Source organism: Anas acuta, chromosome 14, assembly GCF_963932015.1.
Source record: "Anas acuta chromosome 14, bAnaAcu1.1, whole genome shotgun sequence".
NCBI lineage: Eukaryota > Metazoa > Chordata > Aves > Anseriformes > Anatidae > Anas > Anas acuta.
Genome location: NC_088992.1, coordinates 15344384 through 15371237, shown reverse-complemented (window position 1 = coordinate 15371237; position 26854 = coordinate 15344384). Strand labels below are relative to the sequence as shown.

Genomic DNA, 26854 nt, shown 5'->3' with positions numbered 1-26854 from the left:
GAAGATAACCAGTGAAGTGTTATCACTGTTTGAAAAAGCGTTGATCACACTGACCTGTTTCCTATGTTAATCAGAACTTGCCAATTTGTGTCTTCTGTCTTTACTTGAACTTTCAATTTTATGACACACATGCTATGCGACAACACATTTTCCTCATGTAGTCACTTAAACAAGTATTACCTCCTGCACTGTTTCAATGTGTGCTAATTTATGCTCTAGATTCCAAATTAATAAGTAACCGGTATTTTTTCCGCAACAGGAAAAAGCATTGTAAGCAGACCTTGAGCTGTCTGCTTTTCTTTGGAGTGAGCACACCAAAAATACAAAAGAATTTCACACTTAAACTTGTATCTTGATAGACTAAATATCCAAATAAAATAGTGTTTGCTTCTAAGACAAATTCTACTTAAATCAAAATTGAATCAAAATGAAGATAAAGGAATTCATAAATCAATCCTTCTTGCAAGATTAGTTCTGTGCTTAAGGCTAAGTCTCACTACACTACAACCATTTTTTCTGACAGTCATAACAACTGAGCCTAACTCCTCATTTCCCAATATAAAGTCTTTCTGTCATTTCAGAGGACTGGTTAGGTGTCTTCTTTTTCTTCAAAACAGCACCTGCTGATATTGGTGCACTATATCATATGTTGTCTTGACTCCTGGATTTGCCTTGACCAGGAACCTACCCCCTTCCCCCCCCCCCCAAAAAAAAAACAACAACAACAACAAAAAAAAACAACAAAAAAAAAACACTTTTAGTTGTTTTGCCTTTTTTTTCCCCCAGTACAGATGGAGTAAATCAATCTAGTGATAACCACCAGGGCCAAGACAAACAGCTAGCCTTTTTTCCTCATATTCAACCATGCATATTTTAAAATAAGCAATATTCAGCAAACTTAGAACTAAAACAGGTACTTCTCCAGTGTAACAACACAAATTTATAGTCAGATTTTCCTAGATAAAAGAATCCTTCTTAAAAAGTATTATTATTATTTTTTTTAATACTGGAGTATTTTTTTCTTCTTCTGAGTCACATTTTATGCCTAGTAAAAAGCTGATAAATATATTTAAAAAAGCAAGCATTTGGGTTAACACTTCTCAGGCCAATAAAGCACTGGGTAGCTTTCTAAAGACCATGAGATGGTAAGCAATAACATTCCAATAAATTTTGTTGTCTAGTGCCACTGCATGAAAATAATCTAAGATGAAAAACTAGTCATGGGGCTAGATGTTGATTTGTTAAAAGACAATGACATCACAAGTTCACAACAGGAAGTACGGACTGATCTGAAGAAATTCAATTTTACCATAGTTCCTGCATTAATTTGCATTATTTTTCTTCTCGAATTTTAAATTTCTTACATTTAAATTTCTTCTTTTCAATTTCTAATAAGATTCAACAAGAAGGTAACTATTATTTTTAAGTACATTTCACAATCATCTCAAACCTCGACCATGAAATATTTTCTGAAACATAGGTAGATGTTCTTAAGTACTGTTTCAAGTTATTAGTTCTGTAGGTACAAAAAAGAGTCCAAGGAAGGGGCAGAACTCAGAACTCCCATGAATGCCTCAACCGTCACCTTTGTATTCTGAAAGAGGCTGCCTAGATAGCTGTCCTTGGATGGCTTTTAAGTGCCTGACAAGTAATACTACAGACAAAATAAGAAAGCTCTCAAAGTGTTGAGGAGAGCTAAATGATTTGCAATCTTTCATATACCCTCCTACAGGTACTAAAAAAATAAAATAAAAAAAATTTCCTGCCTCCTGCCTGGCACAACTTCCAGTAATTTTCCAGCACACATACAATTCCATACAAGCCCTCCAACATGGCTGCTACCTAAGCCAGTCCTCTTTCACCTCACATCAGACCCTATTAGTGGGATAGATGCAATACTAATAAGAAATATGTGAGTGTTCAAGAAAAAAATAATAAAATTATGTACCTTGAATCAATCTTTTTTTTTTTTTTTCCTCCACTGACATTAAGAATTAAGCCATTAAATGAAAGGTAATTGTCATGGTAACTAATGCAATTTTTTTCTGCTGTGAATCTCAAAGAAAAGGCAGTTACAAATTTGTAAATTTAAGCTCATTGAAAGGTACATTTTCAACATTCAGAGAAGAAACGGAACTGATTTCTTAGCATACCTACCATGTTTCCCAACTCCTCCTAACCATGAAAACAAAGTTTCTTCTAATATGAACACTATCCTTCGTTTATCAAAAACTTAAATATTTAGATTAGCAGAGGTAATTGTACTCATTTGTTAGAGAAAATAACGCCTCATATTTGTAAACATACATGATTGTTTTCCTCATGTTTTCCCTAAATCCTAGATGCAAACCAATGTGGGTGTGGGGAGAATCCCTATATTTTAACTACAAGAAAAAAAATAAAAGAAACATTATCTTTGACAGACCTAGGTTGATCATATTTAAGAAAATACCTGTTTTGGGGAGAGAAAAAAACAAAAACAAACAACAAAAAAAATTACAGGACACTTTCACTGTATGTAAGAAACACTGAATCACTCTTCATGGGTAATACCTTTCAGTCACTGCCTACATTTTTCAGATTTTCCAGCTTGATTTCCTCTGGGCTCCCAGCTCAGTTCCTCTACCCTGGTGCATCATTAACTACTCACTGGTGCACCAGGGTGACCTGACAACAAAAATCACTGAGAAGAATTAACTCTGAAGTAAGCAACACATAAATAGCTTCATGGTTTATTTGCATGTTGTTTCCCCTCTGCTTTTTATGTCATTCCGTCAGAAGTTTTTCCTTGCCTCTGTCTCGGAAACATTCTACCAAAACACAGCATGCAGCTGCTCAGAATTCTCCAATTGCCAGCTAAGAGGTACACACATCAACAGGGTCAGCGACCCACTTTTTTGCCTATTTTGGTAAGCCTCATTTCTCAGCATAGCACATTTACTCAGCCTGAACACCTGTACGCAGTGTCATTCCTGTCACACATACAAAGCAGTTTTTTCCCCTTCAAGTCTGAGCCTGATACCCCACAAGAGCTCCATCCATCTCTTTTTTCAGCCCTGAGAGCACTCCTGCTACTCAGCATGCTCCTCCCAGTGAGTTCTGCACCCCTCTATGCTGAGAAAGACTTTGTTAAACATTCTTTGATCAATATAGATATATTGAGATTGCTGTTTATTCCACTCCTGCAGACTGACACAGCCTATACCATACACATAATATCAACCGTTCCATTAAAGCCTTCTGAACATCAGCAGCTAAGATAAAGTATCCATTTCTGTAAGTAAAGTTACTTGGACAATTCTCTAATTTTAACAGAATGTTTCTTCATGAAGTTCACTTTCCTTAAGCCAATTTGGATTTTATTGATAACTGCCTCCTCTGCTTTAAAAAGCTGTATTTGCCATCATAGCATTTACCTGTTCCAGCAAGCTCTCCCTCGAGGCTTGTCTGCCATTTGAGGAAAAACAGGCTAAAGCCCTGATGTACTACTATGTAACACTTCCTCCTCCTGTTCAGAGTAGGTCTAGCACTGCTGAGGGGAAAAAAAAAAAAAAAAAGCCCATTGCCACAAGTTACTGTATGAGTCAATTAAACTTTGTTACTGTGAAGTTATTGAACTATTGCAGACTTCAGTGGTTTACAGCCGGTATTTGTGGGCAACTTAATATTTTATATTTCCTTTATAAAAGTTTGCCAGCTGATTATGAGACCACTAGTGGGTTTCAACTACAAAAAGCTAAACCTTAACATCTAATCTTGGTTGACTTTCAAATACGCCATGGTTCATAGGAATTGTTGGAAGCAAACACACAACCAGCTTTGAAAAGAAATGGTTTGGATCAAAGACATGGAAAAAAATTATTATGCAAAGGTGAATTTGATTTATATTTAGCTTAAGCAAGTACCTATCTGCAGATACATTCATTCTAAATTAAATGCTTATTGTGCAAAATTCCTGAATTTTGCATATTCTGTGGGGCCAAGAGGATCTTAGATCTTACTCAAAATCTCGATCTTGCCCCATGCATATACCAGCCCAGCTGCAACTCTTTGTCATTTCACATTCATATAATATCGTTCCAAACAAATCTAAGAAAACACCATTATGAAAGATAGATCTCTTCTGGTCTGGCATCAGATCAGTTGACGGCACTCATTAAAATGAAAAGAGCCTGGAGCTTTTGATATTAAGTCTCTGTTGTCAAACTATTTTTCTTTTTAGCATAAAGTATGCTAAAGACAATGCAGGTGTAGTGGCAGCTTTAAGAAAACAGATATGGAAGCAATTACTTCAGTGGGAGTAGAAATATGAATTGGACTAGAATTGTACAAGGCTTCACTTACTGAAAGTGAGTTCAGACTGAACTATTAAAGGAAGCCTTACTCATAAACATGTCCTGCTATGTTCTAATAACAATTTAATTCAATACATATTTTGTAGATGATGACGACTAAGTTACACAATGTATACACTTATTACAAACAGGGACATTTGGAGCAACTGGAGCACATCCCTCTACATAGCAGGAATTCCTCTGAATTGCTTCATCTTTCATTCTTCTCTCAAGACAATCTGATGAACTTAGCCAGACATTTAAATATTTTCAGGAGTCTCCAAAACTCTCTGGAGCGTGCCACTATGTGGCTTCCAACAGCACCAGAAGTGCTAGATAGACTTCCTCTTGATACATCACTTCAATTTCAGTTGACAATTATTCTTCTGAGCCACCCAGCACTTCCAAAATGCCTAGACATTTGTCCTCCCAACACCTACTCTTGACCTCATACATACAAAATCCTTATATACACAAGGATGCAAAAATTCAATAAACACTTCCATATTTTAGCAAGTTCCTATTACTCAACTGTCAATTTGCTTCTTGATTTTAGTCTCTAAAGTAATCCAAAATTTCATCTCTCATCATAGTTGTGTATCTTGAATATATCCAGGTGAATCCCCAACTTAATTCCTTCTCATTTCTTCCTAGACTATGTCTATGTAGCATATATATATATATATATATAAAATTATTATTTTTAATTAAATTGTTGATTTTGAAGCTAGTTCTGGTTGCTGACCTATGCCTTCTAGGTACACAGAATAAAAAACAGAGATCCCAGTGTCAAAATCAAGTCTTATTAAATGGTAAGAAATGGTTAGTCCTCAGTGCAACTTGTAACCATTTTTTTTTTATTGTTGTTGTTGTTTTTCTCTTCTTTTTATTAAGCCTGTGAACTACAGCTATGGGCACTGTACAAGTTCACAGGTGTGGCAAGGTTTTGGTAGCGGTGGGGCCACAGGGGTAGCTTCTGCAAGAAGAATTCAGATGTCCCACATTAGATAAGGGCCCTGCTCCTGACCAGAGACAGGCCAATAAGTGATGTTGTTTGCACCTCTGTGGAAGAGTATTTAAAACAGGGAAAAAAAAAAAAAAAAAAAAAAAAAAAAACACTTTGCTACACAGCAGCTGGGAGAGAGAGAGGAGTAAGAAACAGCCTTGCAGGTGCCAAGATCAGTGAAAAAGGAGGAGAGGTGCTCCAGGTGCTGGAGAAGAAGTCCCGTGCGGCCTGTGGTGAGTACCATGGTGAAGCAGGCTGTCCCCCTGCAGCCCATGGGGTACCACGGTGGAGCAGGTTTACCTGCACTGACAGAGGCTGCCGCCTGTGGAAGACCCCTGCTGGAGCAGATTCCAGGCCAGACCTGCAGCCCATAGAGAGGAGCCCATACAGGAGCAGGTGACCTGGCAGGAGCTGCTGCCCGTGGGGGAGCCAGGTTGAAGCAGTTTGCTCCTGAGGGATGGACCCTGAGGTACAGACCCAAATCTGGAGCAGTTCTTGAAGAGCTTCTGCCTGTGAGAAAGCCCATGCAGGATCAGTTCAGGAAGGATGGCATCCTGTGGGAGGGACCCCACAGCACATGGGAAGAGAGTTAGCGAGAGTACTATAGACTGACCACAACCCCCATTCCCCTGTTTTCCCTTTGAGAAGGGAGTGAGAGCTGCCGTGGTGGAACCCGGCTGTCCAACTGAGTAAAACTACCACAACAGGTACATGAAAGCCTCTTGACCTGATGGTCTTGCTGCAAGTGGAACATTTGCTTTAAGGCTAGCTTCTACTCAAAGAATTTTTCTAAGGTACTATTTCTTCTGATATAGAAAATAACCAATTGCCAGGCCTAATCCTGTTCACTCTTGGTCAGAAAAGAAGTTGCTTAAAATTTAATTATCTTTCCAGAAGAAAACCAATTATTTCATTTGGTGAAAGCTATTCATTGTCCATAAAGATACCAGCACAACAGAGTTATCCTCTCTTTCAGAAAACTCTGAGGTAGCAGACTGGCAAACACAGTGATATTCTTAACAACAAAACTGAAGATCATCTCTGATATTAGGTAACTTCACGTCAATACCTGATTTTGCATCTTAGTGTTAAATACAAGTCCTATATGGGAATTTTTTTTGAAAAATATTTATTAATCCATTTGCCTTTAACCTGGGAAGACTTGGCATAAAATAAAAATACACAAAAAAGTGAAAATAACTTGCTATACAAAGAGAAGGGAAGCTAGAGCAACAACTGCAACTTCATTCAAGCCCTCAGATGTTTTCCTGTTTATATTAATAAAGAATTCAATAAAAGCAGTAGAGATACTGCATACTGTATTTTAGAAAAATTGTGACACACTTCAGAAGACTGCTCTCAACCAAGTTACACAGAACTAGGATTCATTGCTATCCAGCTTCTTCAAATATAGGTAAGTAATTTCTAGTCATAGAACCTCTAATCCAAAATCTAGTTCTGTTCCTGAAAAGTATTCAATGTGGCTTCCACATATCAGCTCAAATATATAGATACTTGTGTCATATTTGTGATAAACAAATCACCAAGAAACCCAATACTCTCAAAAAAAAATGTCATTAAACCAATGCTCCATGTGATCCAAAAAGCATTAAATGAATTTTCCTAAGAACCAGAAAGGAAAGGAGTTAATATGCCATCTAGCACTCACATCAAAACAAACTTCAACTAGAACATAATTCATGAACTTCTGGAACTTCTGTTAACAGAAGAAAAATAATTTATCTTTGAATTTAAGAGTGACACTATTAAGGGTATAGCCCATAGTCCTTATTATTTTTTTTCCATTTGTAATGTAGTCCAAGGGATGCACTTCACATGGTAAATCAACTTGGCAATAAGATATTCAAAATGTGGAAAGTAAAATTCTAGTGATAACAATTCAATCCATATTCCTGAATCTCAAGAGTTACTGATATCTTACATTAGCCCAATACTTGCAAATAACTCAAGCATCACACAATCTATGGAAACAAGGCCTTCATTGTTTTGCCATTACATTGCTAAAGGACTTGGTCAATCCAAAACACCTGCTAGAATGACAGCTGAGTCATCCCTTGAAAATTTTCCTGTTTGATTTGTTTTCCCAACCCCCATTCACTTTGCAAGGTAACTGTGAACACAAACACACACCACCTGAAGTAGAGGAAACTTGCAGTTTCACAGGTAAGTTAACCATTCACTTGGATGCCTACTGCATTCTAGAAGCTTAAAACCAAGAGGAGTTCTTGATTTTATTTATTTATTTATTTATTTAATCAAAGCTACCTGTAGGGTTGGAGGCAAAAGGCTCTTCAGTAAAGCCCTTCTCTCTCTATGAGTACTTTCGTTCTTAATTTGGGAACACACTAGCACCGTACACAATAAAAAGGGAAAAACCCTTTCCCATCTGTAGATGTATCCATTTCTTCTACATGTGTTACTGGCTATCCTTTTCAGTCTTTACACACCCGTTATGTTTTTTGTTTGTTTGTTTGTTTTGTTTTCACCCTATTTTCCAGAATTCCTGCTACGGAGTTAATTTGTCTTTAATGGATATGGACTGCCACTAGCCTCTTAACCTTAAATGACTACAATTCCCTATGGAAAGCACTTGGCAATTTTCTCATGCCTTCAGTCCAAGAACTTCAAAGTTACTATGATAAACTACTCAATTATAACATTACCCTGAAGCCCTCTGGCAGCAAAATCTGCATATCTTCTGATTTAGCATATTTCCATCTCAACTTATGCAATGCAGGAAATAAAGACCTAGGACCAGATTTTATGAAATCTACAAAATCCATTAATTCCCAAAACACTTGGGCAAGTATAAACTTCACTTGTGAAGAGAAAGACCAAAAAAAAAAAAATCAAAATCCTGTTCAGCTGCTATCTTTTCTTGTTGTTACTAAAGAGAAGATAATACACTCCACTTCTATATAAATAGAATTAAGCTATTTTTTCTTTCTAAAACAGAAACAGTTCACTTCTTAAATGTGCATGAGAAAAATATTTATTGACTGACTTCTGGGAAGACTGATATATTCTCTAAATATTTCCCTCTACAATAAAGTTTAAAGGCGTTCTACACTTCTAAAATAAGCGCGATACACATACTTTTCATTTTCCTTGAGAAACATCCTGCACGGTTGAAATAGCTAGAGATAGCTAGCTCTCTTGCTAGTTGTTTCCACTGTACAAATTCAAGAAGCATAAGAACTCCATTTTATGTCACCAACTCTTTCCTTCATATTTTTCGTACTCAAAGACATGAAGAACAAGGTCATGGGCAAGAGCCAGCACGGATTCTCAGAGCCATCTAAAACACGTTCAATTGCCTTATGTGACAAGATGACTAGCTCCACAAACTGTGATTGAACAGAGGATGTTTTTACCTTGATTTCAGAAAGACTGCCTCCCATACTCTTTTTTAGATCTAAATTGATCAGATAAATGAATAATAAACTGCAAGTAAATTGGCTAGACCATTGGGGGCAAAAGGTTTTTAACAGCTGGTTCCTAGTAGTGTCCCTTTGAAATCAATAGTAGGGCCAATGTCGTTTAGTAATCTTTAATAAAGATGTTATAGGGAACAGAGTACATACAAGTTCACAGACAGCATCAAATGAAGGGGAGCAGTCAGGGCACTGAAAGATGGGCCTTCAATTCAGGTGTACCATAAACAGGTCAGAAAGTTAGGCTGACAGAATCCTCATTAAGTTCATAAGGGGGAAAAAAGTCACGTACATAGGAGGAAACAAGTCCCTGGTCCCTCCAACACTTAGAGGCTACTCACTGACTGACCAGGGAACAGCTTTGCAAAAAAAAAATAAAATAAAAAAAGCATCTCAAAGTCTCAGTGGGCCACACAAGAGTATGCAGTGTGCCCTTGCAGCAATGAAGGCCACCCTACACCAGACCGTCATAGTAAGATCATAGCCAGCAGGGTGAAATAGTTGACTAACCTCTTGTATTCAGGATTTATGGAAGTTAATCTGCCATACTGTATCCAGTTGCAGGCTCTCCAGCACAAAAAAAAGGCATTAACATGTTGGAGTGAGTAAAGCAAGGGGCCATTGCGATGATCAGGAGGTAATAGTATAAAGGCATATGAACACATGCTAAAGGAGCTGCACTTGTTCAACTTTAATAAAGGGTTATGGGGAGATCTTACAGAAGTCTGAAACTACAAAGAAAGCAACAGGATAGGAGAATAGAGACCCTCTTCTCTGCTCCACAGTAAGAGCAGGTAATATGTGGATGAACATTAGTAGAGAAAAAACAAGTCCTGCCAGAACCACCAGTTCCTAAAAGGATTCAGGAACATTCCACATAGCTTCAGTAATACCAGTATCATGCAGAGTATGTTAACACAGCAGTAGTGAGGTCCAGTCACTTCGATAGTCTTGTAAAGTCAGAATAACTGTAATTTTACAATCCAACATTTAATAATTTTATTGCTCTTGTTGGGTAGTACCACAGGTATGATATTGGATAGTTTCAGTCTCCACAAAGTTTTAAATGTTAACTGAATAGCCACACAACACCTGAGAAGTACAAATTCTGCTGCAGCTCACCCTACTTTAACACACCTACACAATACAGCTTTTAATTCAAAAAAATAAAAAAATAAAATAAAACAGATGATTCCTTCAGATTAGAGAAGGCTCTCAGGTATGACTCAAACAGTGTTTTCTTTCTGTCTGAAGGAATGAGAAAACTGATCTTAGAGGTTAAGTGCTCTGATCTTGGGCATAAACTATCCATTATCAAGCCCTTTACAGTAGTGTTTGGTTAAAAGCCCACATTAAGAGTCCAAATGATCTGGAACTGCTTGCAGGCAACACACTTCTGTCCTCATCTTTATAAAAATAAACAAAAGGACTTGGCAAACTATAGGTGCTAAAAAACACTCAGGAATAATTCCTTTTTGACGCTCCTGCAGTGGCTAAATTCCCCATTGAGTAGATTACTATTTAAAGCCATAACTGAGACCTGCATAAAGCACCACGATGGGCTAAGTTCAGTAGTTTCTTCAAGAAAATACGTTTGTTCCACACTGCAGGAACTCCTGACTGATTATAATAGCTTGCAGATTTTATTATATAAAAAGAAAATATTATGCTGGCAGAATAATGTTCTAAGAGTAAGTTTTATACTTGCATGTCCTTCTGCTTTTCCCCCAAAGTTCTGTAGTTACTCTTTCCAGTCCAAACCTCACATGGTCACATCATCTGTACATGACAGACAGTCTGCAGGAAGGATGAAACACCTTGAAAGAGGGCCAACCTCAAGCAGTAGTACAGAAATACAAACCTTGTGAAACAAGCAGGAAGAGCTAAAGTTTTTGTCACAGATGCAGATATACATCATCAGAATAACCGGCATGTGGTGGAATAGCTCATGCCATCACACCTGTGTTTGATGATAAAGGGTTCTCAAAGAGAAGCAAGGAAGAGCAGAAAGAGAGGTTCCTCTTTGTGAGGAGGATCAACTCAAAAGTCTGGAGGTGCTTTACAGACTTGTTGAGAAGCTCACTGAGATGTGCCAGCCTGGATTAGGGGACAGGTGAAAGACACATCATGGTGGAACTTCATTACCAACCACGCACACAGGGTGAATAAGAGAACGCTCTTCTTTAAGCAATGACAGGGAGCCTCCAGGTCGCATGCCTTGGTTCTTATAAGGGACTTGAATCTCTGTGACATGTGCTGGAAAGGCAGCACAGAGTAGGCGAACAAGTCAGGATGCTTTCTTGATAGCGTCAGACAATTTCTCAACATAGATGCTAGATGGGCCAACCAGGGGTGAAGCTTTCCTGATCTACCACTCACAAATGATGAGGTGTTTGGGGGTGTGATAAGTCTGTAGCATCTCTGGCTTGAGTGACCACAGAAAAATGATGTTCAAAACAGTGAGGTGTGTGAGGAAGATAAGTGCATAGGCACTGACATTCAGAAGAGCAGAAATCAATTTTTCAGAATTCAAGGGACTTGCAGGGGACATGCTGTGCAATACAACCTGAAATAACAGCACAACAACACTCCATCCAGCTACTGGGGAAAAATGAGCAGGTGTATCAGAAGCCAACCTTGGCTTAACACATCTCACTACTGAGCTCCAGTGTAAATGAGATGGTGCAGGACAGTCTTCATGGACACAGACTCTCAAGTCTTAGTGATGAAACACAAGTTTCAAGGAGTGGAATAACCAGTAGTGGCAGAGGATTGAGTTCAGTCTCTCCTCAGAAATCCTGACCAGTGGGAACAGATAGCTTCTATCTGGGTGTGCAGAGAGATCTGTCTCATGAAGTGCCACCTTGCAGTGCCATCTTTAACACAGGAAAAGTCTCAATTTGTCTTCAAAAAATGGAAAAAAAAAAAGAACAGTACGGTGAAGTACAGGATGGTCAGCATCAGCCTCTCTTTGGTCCCTGAAAAAATCATAGAGCAAATACTAGTGAAAGCAATTTCTGGGCACAGGGAAAAATAGCCAACAGATTTACCAAGGTTAAATCAGATTTGAACAACCTAACTGCCTTCTATGTTGAAGCAACTTCTATGGATTGAGGGAAAACGGTGGATATTGTCTGTCTGAAGTGCATCTGGAATACTGTGTCCATTTTGGAACCCCTCAGTCCAAGAAAGATGCTAATAAACTTCACCAAGCCCAACAGAAGACCACTGAAATGATCAAGACTTGACTACACATGATGAGTCTAAGGAAGCTTAACTTGTTTATCTTGAAGAAGGGCAGGCATTGGGGTGACTGAATACCAGTCTTCCAATAACTAAGGAGAGGCTTCTCAGAAGATGGAGCAAGGGTCTTTATGAAGGTACAGGATGAAGAAGACACAATGATTGTAAACTGGAACAAGGAAAATTCCACCTGTTTATATAAAAAATAAACAAAAACCTGTTACTATAAGGACAGCTAAGCTGGAGAATGAGTTGCACAAAGGCCCTGTGATTTTTAAGACTCAGCTTGGCAAAGCCTTGAGAAGCCTAGTCTGAATTTCATGGAGACCTTGCTTTGAGTGGAGGCTGGACTAGGAGATCTCCTGAAGTGCCTTCAAACCCTAATGAGTCTATCTTTTCCACACAGAAGAGATTAAAACACTGGTTTGTTGATTTACCATTGGGGCTAGATGGGGTTTGGCAGAAAACTTTAAAAGTAAAGCACAAAATAAAATATGGAAAATACTTCAAAACAGTTGGTATGGAAACATTATTTATTAATATGCAGAAAACAAGATGTTTACACATTATAAAGAGCAACAAGTACTGTGTCATTTTAGTTCAAGTATTATTTTCATTCACCTAAAGAAGAAAAATACCACACAATTAAGGTTAACAGTCACAGACACAAAAACATTTTTTCATGTTATTTCTTTTCAGTTCTTGAATTTGTATAACTAACCATTCCTACTTAACTCCTGTAACTGTCTCATCTTTCATAACCAAAACATACCGGCTGGTTGGATATGAAAGGCTGTTACATCAGTCCTTTGCTATTGCAAAAACTAAACAGTTACACAGGTAGAAGCCAGAGAATGTCAAACTTCGCCCATTTGATAGTTAAATAAAAGCATGGCCCAAATGGTCTTTTCAGAACATAAATAAGTGCCTGCACTTCAATCTTCATCCCATTTGGGCTTCAGAGGTATCTCGCTCTCTGAGACACAAATTAATTCACATTATCATCTCAAAACAGGGATATTTTATTAGGCAATGTAAAATACAACCTGTGATAAATGAACTTCAGAAAAATGTTGCAAGAATAAACATGCTTTAGCATCAAAATCTTCACTACAACTTATGGCAAACTTGGATACTTCTCCAATTTTTTTAAGAATTTCTCCAGTGTGTTTAATGCTACTTTAATGTTAATTGGGGACTTAAAAAATGGAAAACAAAGCAAGAAACCAGGATTGACAAAGGTTACTATTCTTCAGAAGATTGTTCTTCTCCCTGACTTCTTGGCCTTTTCATTCATTTTATATTCTAAAATCTATATACTGTCAAGCATTGCATGCTCATTTGGGGAAAAAAAAAAAACAAAAAACAAAAAACAACAACAACAAAAAAAAAACCTGCATGTAAAGTTCAGGAAAACTCACATTAATTTATTTCAGAGGCAATATCTCATGTTTATATACAAGTATGTATTTCATTTAACTACATTGTATATTACTGAATATAATTCGGTAAAGAATCTGATCATCTGTTTAGTTGCTCTTCACCAATACAGTTAGATGTTTAGGACTTCAGATATTTCACACCTGCATCTATTATGATGGCTACTGTAACATTTGATGGCCTGAGAAAAATGTTCTACCAACAAACATCAATGATTTTAGTGAAGTCTGAAAAGAAAACAGAACTGACTTCAACTCCTTGTTCACTTTCAGATATGCACAGATCAGAAACTCTTCTTAGGAGATCTTTTCATGGAAATGTAAAAGAGGTTGGATTTTTTTTTCCTTTACTTTTAAATTCAGAAACATCCTGTTTCGCCAACTCTGTCCCTTCTAAGAAGTACCATGCCGAATATACACATCTCCTGGAGCCATTAAGGAGAAGATTAAGCCAAGGAGTGGCAGTAAAAGATGTAGAACAGTTTTAGTAAATAAAATGTAATTTTGAAGGATGTTTTGCTCGACAAAGTTAGCATTCAGATGTTACAACCACAAACAATTTTCTTTATTTTCAAGTATATTCTCCCTTTCCCTATCCCCCATCCTCATCCAACTATATTTTCTGGAGTGAAATTAAATAGATTCTACCGTGTTTGCTAAATGGACACAAAATTCATTTGTTTCTGAAAAAGACCAAGCACATGTATTTGACATTTTGACTTGCTGAAACTACTCATGATTATGAAAACCATTTTGCACTAAGACTCTTACATACTTAAGAACAATGAAAGAATAACCTTGGAAAACAATTATTTTGTAAAATGAAGTTAACTTCAACTGGGAATAATTCATTTCCAACTTCTAACAATCTTCATGAGCAATTAAACTAGAGAACTTCCCAGGAAAAATACACACACACGATTGCTCCTCATCTTTTGCTGCGTTTTCATATGTTAGCTATTAAAAATCACTACTCCAAAGGATTGCAGGCCTGTTTCTTATACTTTCACATTCTTATCTGAGAAACTTATATCCAGATGTGTTTCTCAGCCTCAAGAACCAGCCTCTGCCTTATGGCTTTGCTTCGCAATATCCACTGCCATTTCTGGAAAACAAACTTTCTCTGCTCAAGAGCTTGACTTCTGGGATTTGTGTCACCACTGTATTCTTGTCTCCAGCTTACAACCCTACTGCAGTTAGGCATTTCAGAAATGCACAATTACTTCCCTGTACTATTTCCTTCTAATGAATTCTCTTTTCCTCCCCAGCTATATTATTAAAAGACCATCTCTAACCAGCTCTACAACTTCAAGAGGAGGAGACTGCTAGCCTCTTCTCATCACTCTACAGCTATTTCAGTGAAGCCTGTAACCCAGTTCTCACTTCACTAAGTGATGTTGTAACCACTACCACCATCACCAAACCAACATGTTTCATCCAGCATTTTCTGAAATCAGCATTTCAAAACACATTTAATATAATGCCTGTTCCAATCAAAGCAATACCACTATACAGACAAAATAAATTTCAGGGGAAAAATCCCTAAATTCCTAAAACTCTATTCAAGTCCAACACAAAGCATGTCTCATAACTAACAGGAAGATACAATACATTTGAACTGCTTTCAGGGTGCACCTTTTCCTTGCTAAAAAGTGATCTAAGTGATCCTTGAACAACACAACTGTATTACACTTCAGTGTCTCCATATCTGTGGATGACCAATGCATAAGCAGTGGTAATTTTAATGGGTTTGATGTCATGTGACTACATCTGCTACATGAGATTTCTGTTGCAGATTATACTCTAAAGCAAACAGATTGGGCAATGAAATCTTTGGCAGAAAAGTATCCTGTGCTCTTTACTATTCCCTTAGTGTAAGAGAAAAAATACTAATATAAAGTGAAATTATGTTCTTACAGACACCTCTGTGTTGGAGGTTTTTGGTCATCCATCCTTAAAAGAACTGCATGTTCCAAGGAACTCAACTACTAAATTCCAGGGTAATTTCTTTTCAACTTTCAAATAACATTTTTGGAATCTCTGAAGAAAAACTGAAAGTAGGAATTAGAATCTATTCTACTTTGGGGAAAGTTGTTTTGTGGAAAAGACCTTTCCAAGTTTTTTGCATTAGGCTGATATTACATACTATGCAAAACTAGCTACTCTATCACTGCTAATAGCCATTTTGCCAAACAAAACTTTTTATTTCCCCAAGTTTAAAAGCTGTTAAAATACCAAAAGTGTTCATCATTCACCAGTGCATACCAAAAGAAAGATTTCAGTGAAAACATTAATAGAGTAGGTTCGACTACCTTAAAGCATTTATTTTTACTACAACCTGCAAAAGTCAGTAAGGCTCACAAGATCACCATTTGTATCTTTTGTAACTATTAAGGTTATTTATAGTGTCCCTATAGAAACATATGGCAGTAATACCTTGCAATCTAGTAATCAGTTTATTTTATACAGGTTAACTAACACATTCCTTACCAGCCACAGGAACAAAGGAAAAGACCAACTGAAAGAACAGGGATTGAGAAATATTTCCTTAACTATTAGTATGCACAAGAATGCACCTATGCCTCTGCTTTCTGCATATTATTTCCAGTAGTTAAGTGCCTATCTTTTGAAACATTTCATGAGAATGTTCATTCACAGGACAGCATACTTTCCCTTTTTCTCCCTGCAAATCAAGCAGCCACCAGCCTTGACAGAATGCAGCTCTTGGAAAAGCAGTTTGGAGCCAGCTATTAAACCCTGCATTTTACAGACTGTGATTTTGGCTATGGGAACCTTAAATTCAGTAATATGAAATTTATTACTGTTGCCATTTTCATCATGCCTAGAAGGACCCTTATGACCATTCAAGATTTCTTCACATTAAGCATTGTACAAAGAAAGGTGGCCCCAAAGGCCTTTCAGCTAAGACAAAAAAAAAAAAAAATGAAGAGGTGGAGACAAAGAAATTAAACAGTATTGATCAGTACAGATACTGACCTCAACTCTACAGTAGTCCAACTTGCATTAAAATTTTTCATTTGCCATCACAAAAGAGAAAAAATTGCAAAACTACTTTTAATTCTTCTTTTTTTTTTTTTCTTTTTAAAGGGGGCAGTTCCTCTAATGGGAGAGCATGAAAATGGAAAACCAAATAAAGAAATACATCTAGAAAGAGTTTGTCACCAGCCAACAACACCCACCACCTTCTACAACCACATCCACAGACTATTAAAATAAGTTACTGATTTTCAAAGCGTTAACCTCCAGAGAAGTTTCCCCCTCCCTCTCACATGGAGCCTTGATTAAGATAGAAGAGCTGATCTGTCTGCACAGACAGGTACGATTGTGACAGTACAGAGAAAACATTCTGAAAAAATTACAGCCAGCTGATTTGTCTTGTTCTTTTGGGTGATTGCCTACATGTACAGTCACACCGTAAGGTGACTAGAGTACCCCCACACAGCAGAAGAGGCTTGAAGCATATCTGTTAAACTCCTAAAGATAGCATCACTGCTAACAGCCTTGTACCTCAAATGCAAGTGAGCAGAGGTACATGTAGCAGCCGGTAAGGTATTGGCCTAATGAGAATGTTATCTGCCAAAATTGTCTGAATTACTCAGGCTTTAAATACGTATATTAGGTGTTTGAGGAACTTCATTAGTAACCTGATACTACTTCCACAAGGCTGATCATTCACCATACAGTTCAATAGTCAGGTAATCTTACTGACCTCTCTCTGCAGGAAGCACTGAGGATTCTCCAAAAAAAAAAGTCCTACTGACATAAGTTAAGAATTGCTTCTGCAACAGTATCACAAATTTTCAGGAAAACACAGGGAAATGTGTGTTTGCCAGCAAGACCAATTCTGAAATCAATTTAGAAGTTTCACATAGTTTTTGCAGATTTATCTTAATAAAAATGCGATGGAAAAATCAAGTCAAAACCAGCTTTAAAACAGCAAGGTATTTTCTTCATTTTAATATAACTGTTTTTTATTGAAAATGCTCCCTACATCAGTGACAGGGAAGGAAAGAATGTAAGCATCAGTTCAAATGATTTCCCCCTGTGAGGGACAAAATTAGATTAAGGTCTCAGAAAAAGAAGCAACTCCGAGATAGAAAGGTAAAAATCTAATTAAAAGCTCCAGAAATCTATCAATCACAGGATTAAAAACACATATTGCAGCCACCAAACAGATGGTGTAAAACTGAAATACAGGACAAATTTATTCTGACAGAGACAACTGACAGACCAGATTCAGTTGGGGTAAAAAAAAAAAAAAAAAAAAAAAAAAAGGCTGAAATAACTGGCAAAGAGGTAACAATCAGACTCTTAAACCCTATTTATTTTCACTCTTAGTTACAGATATGGATCTCAGAACTCATCCAAAACTTACTCTGCTAGTACAAGACAACAGACCTATCCCCCTTATAATAGGGGGAGAGTAGACCTATTATGTATTTAGTGCCATTACAAAAAATGCCAGTTGCTTACAAGGCCATTTCCCAGTGGAAAAGAACAAGTTCTTTCCATTCCTGAAAGCCATTCAACATATTAAATGATACATCTGACTGGACAACACTGAAAGAAGATCTGAAAATAAAACATTATGGGTCTCTTGAGTAAAGAATTGAAAAATATTGAAAACTAAACTTCTTGGTCCATGTCACAAACAGAAAATTACTAGAGCCCAGCCCTTCCTTATCCTGAGAATTACTTAAAAAAATAAACCAATACAGTCAAATTGATACAGCCATACACTGTCAAAAAAAAAAAAAAAAAAAAAAAAAAAAAAAAAAAAAAAACTGTTACTGAACTTAAAAGGGAGAGGAATGATAACAGCAGACCCTAAACTTAAATCCATACTAAACTACAATAATGTAGCTGAATCAACAAGAATGAGGAGGAACTTCCTGTTATCCAAGGAGCAGAGAGGAGACAAGGCATGTTCTACAGACTTATCAAAGACTTCACAAGACCATGGGGCACAAAATTTACCTTTATACAACGTTTTCTGAACAAGACTGCTTGCTCATCTACACCTCTTTGGAACACAAACAAACAGATAGGCATCACCTAAATGAATGTCACATTCATTCTAGTGCCATTGCCAATATAATTTTTCTTCAGGTAGCTTTGTCATTTGATGTTTACATGAGTTTTTCCCCAGTTATCTTGACACCTTCCGTCCTCACTTGAAGCTAGAAGCTTGCTTTTTCTCTACTCGATGAGTATAAAACATTGTTTTGTCTTTGCAGGCATGGAAAAACAACCTAAAGAGGAAAAGAGAGCTTCCCTTCAGGGAGCTGTTGAACAGCAAGACGGAGGATTCGCGTTTGTTCCTACAGCTTCAAGACAAAAGCTGCCTCTACTTAAATTTAATACAAGCTCTGCTAGCATTGGAGAAGCATACTGGCACACGGGCTCAGTTTGTCACCAGCTGCTGAAAGGTGTTTCAACTTTGTGCCACAGAAATTCTTGACCTGATCCAGTATCTGTACTTGCAGAGAGCAAACAGGTAAAAGAACTAAGAGGCACTAGGTTACTTATGAAGAACATTCCACAACCTCTTCCAAAGGTTAACACAACATCTGAGATAATTCAGTAGTTGCAGTATTACAAGACACCGTGAAGCTTATGTCAGAATTGAAGTCCCATATCAGATGTGCTCTTCCTAACTCTTTTGAGTGTTTCAGGTTTACTTAGGAAAGAGCAATCATCTCTTTAATCACAGAGTTTCTTAAAACTTATTTTCTCATGAGGCTGCAGACACTTCTGAAGATAAGTGGCTGCACAACTTGCAGTTCACATTCATTCAGAATTGCATTTAGATATGTTAGTTCAGTAGAAAGATTTAGATTTCATAGGTTCAAATTTAGAGAAATAGGTAAATAAGAAAAAAAAAAGATTCAAATTTACTGAGGGGGAAGAGTGATTTACTTTTTAATTACATTAAACACAAATGAAATTACTTTCTTTGCTTGAAACATTACTTGAATGGTCTCTGCAGCACTCAGCCATGGTGAAAGAAAGCTCACTTCAAGCTCAGTCTTCAGAAAATTTATTAGAAATTTACACTGACTTTAGCAGACGATACATGAGAAAAACAAACAGATATACAGTTGTGAATAGGAAAGAATCCTGACAGTTTTTAACTTTGAACCCAGAGCAAAGTTGTTTTCCATTCATTCCTGGTGGATCAAGTGTAAGCCAACATAACTGCAATATTTAAGGAATGGCTTCCATTCTCCATAGTTCTTCAGGGATGATTCAATCTTCTAATCAAGGACAAATGGATCCTACTAGACCACCACCAGGCAAAAAGCTATTCATTTTTAAAGATTAGCTGCAGCAATAGGCAGACAAAGGAAAAAAAGCAAGCACTGTGGACACCACAGGAACAATATCAAAAAGTGTTATAACAATGAAGTTTTGAGTCATTTGAGCTATTAGCTCGTGGTATAGAGCGTATCCTGATTTAAGTCTCCTGAACTGTCTTCCCAGTAAACAAGCCCAATTCTTACTGTAAAATTGCCTAAACTCATTCACTGCATATCCTTATTAGTATCTTGTGCCAGGATGTTGTGCTAAATCCACATGGCTACCCCAAGCATCTTGTGAGATTATGTGGGAAAACTATCTTCTTTCTGATCTATGGAAGCTAAAGAGTAGCTTATATATTACTAAAACACAGACAGCAAGTCATATCCCATGTTAATGTCCATGAAGAACAGGTTATCTTTGTTTTAAACGTAACTGGCAATGCATTGAGCTATAAAGAAACATACATAAAACAGGCATGGCAGTTATGTTCCAAAAGACTACTGACAGTACTCCCTATGAAGTTTAAATGACTTCATAACAATCAACTAAAATCAAGGAATTTTTTATACAGATACCTGTAAGAACACAAGAGTAAGATTTATTTATTTTCTGTATCATTATCCATTCATACAGGTGAGTTACACTGACTTTGGTACACACTCCCCTGCCAAGAACACACAGAAATTCCAGAAAGAAAAAAAAAATTACATCTTGTCTGTACTTTAGGACTACATAAAACAAGATAGATGTTCATTAGAGGGGTTATTTGCCATTCCTCTAATTCTTTTGCAGGAATCAATAACTCAGCCACAAAGGTAAGATCATAAAAAAGTGAGCAGCCTCATTCATTAAGAAATGTGCACTAAATAATCTGATTCCTTGGATTTCAGAATCCTAGCCAAATCTGTGGGGACTACAGACAGCATGACAATGGCTATTGTTTCCTTATGTAGCTACCAGAATTATAATAGCTAATTTCATCATTCTTCCTGTTTCGATCACTTCAAAACAAGGTAACAAATTTAATAGCACAAGACTCTGATCCCCTGTAAATTCATTTCCACATTCAGTGAAGCACAAGCAGTCAGCATTAAGTTAGTAAAGGGAAATTAGCCAAATTAAATTAAGCAACTCAGTCAAGTTTTCCCAAGATCATTACCTTTGACAGCAAGCTCTTGGAAGCCAAAGCCATGCATGTCTACTCATTGACACATTCCCTAGAGGGAGGAAAAAAAGGCCCCATGCAGGATTTCGGAGATTATTACTACACAAACAAGTGCTACTCCCTAGTGGGAAGAATCCTAGAAAAACAGAAAGTCAATGTACAAGTCAATATAATATTTGCATGTGTTTAACACTGTATTCCACTATAATATGGAAACATCCGAGACAGGAGTTTAGATTTAATTCAAAGAAAAAATGAGGAAGTTGAAGACATAAGACAGTGCAATTTTAGCAGCTACATGCACCTAGGCCAAAACCACCATAATAATATATTTGTATAACAAACCCCAGACCACATGAAAACTCCAGAGTAAGCAGATGACTAAGCTTCTAAATTGCACCTAAATGTGGACATACTCAATTTAGCTACTCAGGCAAAGCACAGAACAGATTAGTCCTGCAAGCTTTATCAATTTAGAAAGGTAAAGAATCCTCCAAAGTAAAAGACAAAACAAAGACCAAAATTAATACAAGAGCTATCGATTAAAACAGATTCCAAGCCAGAAGTATAAATTGAAGAATTCAACATGGCTAAATTCTTCAAAGAAATGTATGTATATATGTATACTCTTACATACACACACACACACACAATGTGCTTATAATAGAGAGAGAACTAGACATGAGTGGGAGGAAAAATGCAGAGACTCATCCTTCATATTCAACCAGAAAACACACACTGACCCAACACCCCTAAGCAGTTTGTCCATTTTACTTGTTCCTTTCAGAGCTGTTGAACACAGCAACCATTAATCAAGTGGCTTTGATCTGCTCATTACATTTACACCATTTCAAACTAAACTTGACTATCAGCACTAAGTGTTATAAAAACACACATGTATAATACTTCACATCTATAGAAAACATCTACAGAAGAAAATTATACAAATACAGAGCACATATAAGAACTGAAGCACTGCGAAACAAACTCTGATGACAGAAGTCTGAGGAAGCAGTCCTAAGGAATGTTTCAGAAAGGTAAAACATTCAAGATGTTTATGGATGCATTTACATAATCTTAATTTCAAAACTGTGATTTCTGTCTCCATTATTTGTGCAGAACATTCTCAGTTGCAGAACTTGGATGTAACAATCATTGCATGCACCCCTGACAGTTAACTCTAACCCTGTTGGTAGGATTTTAAGTTACTCAGCAAATGCGGAATGGATCAGTAACTACTAACAAACTGGAAGGTCAGCTATATTACTCTTGCACTTACACATATGCATCTTGGACCTACTTTCATGTCTCTCTCTTCCTCTCTGAGACATAGGTTATTCCAGGGATTCCTGGAACTTACTCACATTTGTTTCCCCACTCATTTATTTTCTCCAGACTGAATCATCTCTGAACCAGTAGCATACAACATTCATTGCATTTTAGGTCTTCATGAGACTTAACTTCTTAAAAACTACAGTCTACACCAGATAAATAGGATACTGCCATAGAACGTAATAACAAGGTAAACTGCAGCACAAACCTAATACTACTTGCTATATTTGTAAAGCTACTATTAAAGATGAAACTGTATAAAGAAAATTTTAGGCTAGTTGTATGATCTATGATCACTGGTTAATCTGTGAATTCCCTTCAAGATATAAATCACATGCACAACTATTTATAAAAACTGCATCTTCAAAGCACTGAAAAAAAAAAGAAAAACACACACCACATTTATTATGAAGAATGAGCAATCAAAGCTCTGGTGATGTTCATTTCTTGCAATATCAGATGTTCACTAATTTATTTAATAGAACTTCTCAAGAAGACATGTTTACCCCCTTAAGACTTTTTATCATTTTTTCTTCATGTTACACTTTTAGCTTTCTTGGGTTTCATATTAATGCAAATTTAAATAATATTTAACTTGGCTCCTGTAGCCAAAACGTTCTGTAACATTTGTACAAACATAACTCTAAAAGTTTGGTGGCAAAATATTTTAAGTGGTGCTGTTAGATCTCTTATTAATTAAAGCCAAAAGTTTCCAACTTGAACTGGTTGGTGGATTTTTTACCTCAAAAGACTGCAGACAGAAGACAACATGAGTCTAAAAAGTCACTTGCTGTGTGGCCCTCAAGAAACTTGTCTGAATTATTTTCCCAGCATTCAAACACTTTTTCTGAGATCAAAAGTATCTTTGCCATTTCAGATGCAATCAATTTGTTTTCATTTAAGTTAAACTAGCTAAGACTGCATACCAACCCACTGTCATGTCACAGATAGAGGAGTCCATGGACCACAGAGAAAATGAGACACTTGGATATATCCAGTGGCTGACTGATGTTTTACCTAAGAGCAGAACTTAGACTCAAGAGAATATAAGGTCTTTCCCTCTAAAGATCACAGGAGAAAATACAAGTTAGTGCAATTAGTAGCAATCTAGATTTAAAAGAATTTATACAAGCTTTAAACCACTGCTGTATTGAAGACGACAGTGAATTTTACAAAAACAGTGCAATGCTCGTGGCAGGCTAAGAGAATAAAAAGTGAAGTTAGTAACATGTTCTGTATTTTTAAATACTGTATGATCCTCTGTATGTTATTTCCACAAGGTTTCAGCCACTGAATGCTCCAATAATACACTATTTCCTAAAAAAAGGGAAAAAAAAAACAAAAACAAAAAACACAACCAACCAATCAAAAAAAAAAAACGGAGCATAGATATAGATATATCGCTCATCAGTAGATTATCTCTGAGGTTAAAGATTTAAACTGAATATTGTGAAATAGAATTGTTCATCATGCAGACATTAATCTAAAACTTAAATCTGTAAACTATACCAAAAATTATCAGGACCAAGAGCCCAAGAGCACAGTAATTACACGTTCTTTCATTCTTTTTAACACTTAACATGCCAAGGCCAAAAAACTTCCTCTTTCAGCTTGGCTTCTCACAAAAGGCAAGGAAAGTTAACATCTCTATTAAGTACGTTCTCACAAAGAAAACCTAGTTACACAGTGAATTCAGCCTTGGTAAAACACAGACAATTACAAATTACTGTATTGCTCTTTAAACAGTTCTCAGGTGGCCAACTAACCTTGTATTGTGGATTATTCTAACCTGAAATCTAAATGTTTTATCCCAGCCCTTGACTCTTAAGCCAAACACACCCCACCAATGAAGCATACAAAACATTTGTGTTATCACACATCTACACTTACTCTTACTGGCTTGGTATACGACCAGCTTGGGAGGGGTGGTGTTTGTTTGGCTTTGGGGTTTTGTTGGTCTCCAAACTGCCAAGTTGCTACCCATCAGTTTTAGAAAGTACAGAGTTTTGTGCACAGAAGTTAAGCTTTCTGTAACAGTTATCTGAAAGCTGTTGTTCACACAGCTGGGGTGGAAAAAAAGGCTGATATGGCCACAAAACATTAAATATGGTGGAACAACCTAGTAAGAAATCTGCACATTGCTATCGTTTAAGATCTCTCAGCACTATAAAAGTAATTTAGAAACCTTCAAGGATGCTATAAAATTTCCCTCTGGAACAGAACTTAGCCTTTGAAAGGCATCTATATATGAAAGCTTTGTAACCTAGTTTAGCTTTCTTACTTCAGGAAAATACGCTTGAAGTTCCCCCATGTCTATGGCCCAGAAGGAAATAAAACAGGAAATCAGGCCATAGTATAAGCAGTTGTTGCCAGCAAGTTTTAAAACATTTTAAGTTATCCATTAATCTACATAAGGCACAATTAACTGCACTTCTCTTAGACCATCAGTGGAGCCCAGCGCAGAGCCACGCTGAAGCTCTGTTTAAGATTCTACTTTGGACATCTTCATATCTAGCACTGGGCATTCTCTGAAGTATGCCATATGCTGTGCATTAAGCAAAGCCAGAGATGCTGTCCTCTGTGCCAAATGAGTGCCAGAACTGTATTGTGGATCTCAAAAGTTTGCTTTCAGTCCACTAAAAAACAAAATAAAATAATAATACAAATTTTGTCTGCACACACTGATTACATTCTCCTGTGCTGAGGTCTGAAGCACCCCACAATATTACACTGCTGCCATAAATAGCAGTTTTTTAATCTACCAAAGTAGATTAAAAAGTAAATAACCAGCTTCCTCATAACAGTGACTTTGGCAGTTTAAGACAGAAACTAGAGACTGCTTTAATGTGACCTCTTATCCATTTGAATTAGTTTATAGCAGTAGTCGATTTTTCCATGGTGATGAAGTCACCATGCTGTGAAAGTATGCAAGGAGAAACTGCTACCAGCCACCAGGTGAAAACATCCAGGTTTCTAATTGCATATGAAATTGGTGTTTGCATTGACAATGATTATTGCTGGGAGCATTCCAGGTAGAGGTCTAAGCTCCATTACATGCAAGTCACTGCAAAACCCAATCAACAAGATCCCAATCAGCGGTTATTAAACTGAGGAGAAAAAAAAAAAATAATACTATGAAGCTCCAAAAATGCTGGGTTTAGTGTTTGGTTTTGTTTTAAAGCAAGAGCAGCAGCAGGATACCTGTAACTTCTGAAAAGCTCCTCCCCTTCCCTCCTGAAAACATTAATCCGTGTTTCATTAGTTAAACTGCTGTAACTATGTACTCCGCGCTGATAGGCAGGTGTTGAGAAATTCATCCCAGGTGTTTGAACAAGTACTCGAGGAGCCCCTAACGTTTATTACTTACAGTCTCTCTGCATTCCTGGGAATATCCCTCGGTACAGTTTTGAGTCCTAGTCCGTGGCAATCCACGTTGGAAGCAATGCACGTACATTTATGTGGGCATCCTCCAACAGGCATCCAACTTGCGGAGCTCCAAAAGCTCAAGATCGTTCCAAGGCACAAAAACGCGCTTCTTCCACCAGCCAACATGGTTTCTTGAGCACTTCAGCGGGTACAAAAGTGTGCGCGAACAGCCGGCCCTTAAAGATGAAATGCCTCTCTGAAGGAAGGGAAAAGAAAACAAGAGGCTCTTAGTACAGCCCAAGGGAACCCACCACTGCCATCATCGCCGGAGCACCAGCAAACCTTCAAAGGCGGCTGCGAGGGTTATGTTAGGTGGAAGAAGGTGGGGAACCGCCTGTCGGGCTCAGGTTTCCTCCTGTTATTTACGAGCGGTACCAGAAGGCAGCGACTTCAACCCGGCTGGAGCCAGACGCGTCCTCGGATGAAGGGGAAGCGGCGGTGCCCACCCGCCGACCATCCCTCAGCGGCGGCGGCGTGCCGGGCAGCCTCCCCCGCTCCGCATCGCCGGGGGCAGCAGGTACGAGCCGGGCAGCAGGCAGGTGAGAGCCGGGCACAGCAGGTAAAAGCCCCCGGGGCGCTGCCTGCCGCGCTCGCTGCTGCCGCCGCCGCTCCCCCGCAGCCCCGCGCTGGCGGAGCCGGGACCGGGAGGCGGCGAGGGGCGGCCGGGGGGCGGAGGGGGCGGCGCTCGCTGCCTGCCTCCCGCCCGCCCGCTCCCCTGCACCGGGCACGGACGGCAGCCGGGCGAGCGCCCGCGGCGAGGGGGGGCCCCCTTGCACACACACACACACCCCCTCCCAAAATCGCACCCGCGGCGCCCATTGGCTGCGGGGACCTTGACGTCAGGCGGCGGCTGAAGTTTCGGAGAGGAGGGAGGGGGGAGTGCGGGGCTGCGCTGGAGCCGGGGGGTCCCACCGGTGGGTGGGTGACCCCCACCCCCCGCTTCTTTCCCCCTCCCCCTCCAACAAGCTCCGTGTTCGGGGCCGGAGCCCGCGGCCCCGAGCCGGCCCTCGGCGCCCCCACGCCGCGGCCCCGAGTTGGGCTGCGGGGGGCTCGGGGCTTCCTCCGCCTTTTGTTCGCCCCGTCCGCACTCCCCGAGTTCCCTCTGGCGGCCGCGGGCGGACGCTCACCGA

General features: G+C 38.4%; 1 protein-coding gene across 4 annotated transcripts in view; it reads right to left on the bottom strand.

Moving 5' to 3' along the window:
- The window catches only part of SLIT3 (slit guidance ligand 3), a 522497-nt gene extending 496011 nt beyond the window's left edge, over positions 1-26486 (bottom strand). For 2 of the 4 annotated variants that reach the window (XM_068697690.1, XM_068697688.1), the window contains exons 1-2: positions 26007-26486; positions 25666-25920 (exon numbers count right to left, since the gene is read on the bottom strand). In XM_068697690.1, the coding sequence (XP_068553791.1) occupies positions 25666-25850 (185 nt within the window). In that variant the 5' untranslated portion in view covers positions 25851-25920; positions 26007-26486. The remainder of the gene's footprint in view (positions 1-25665; positions 25921-26006) is intronic. The other 2 variants (XM_068697686.1, XM_068697687.1) reach the window with 1 other exon arrangement.
- Between the last annotated feature and the right edge of the window lie 368 nt (positions 26487-26854).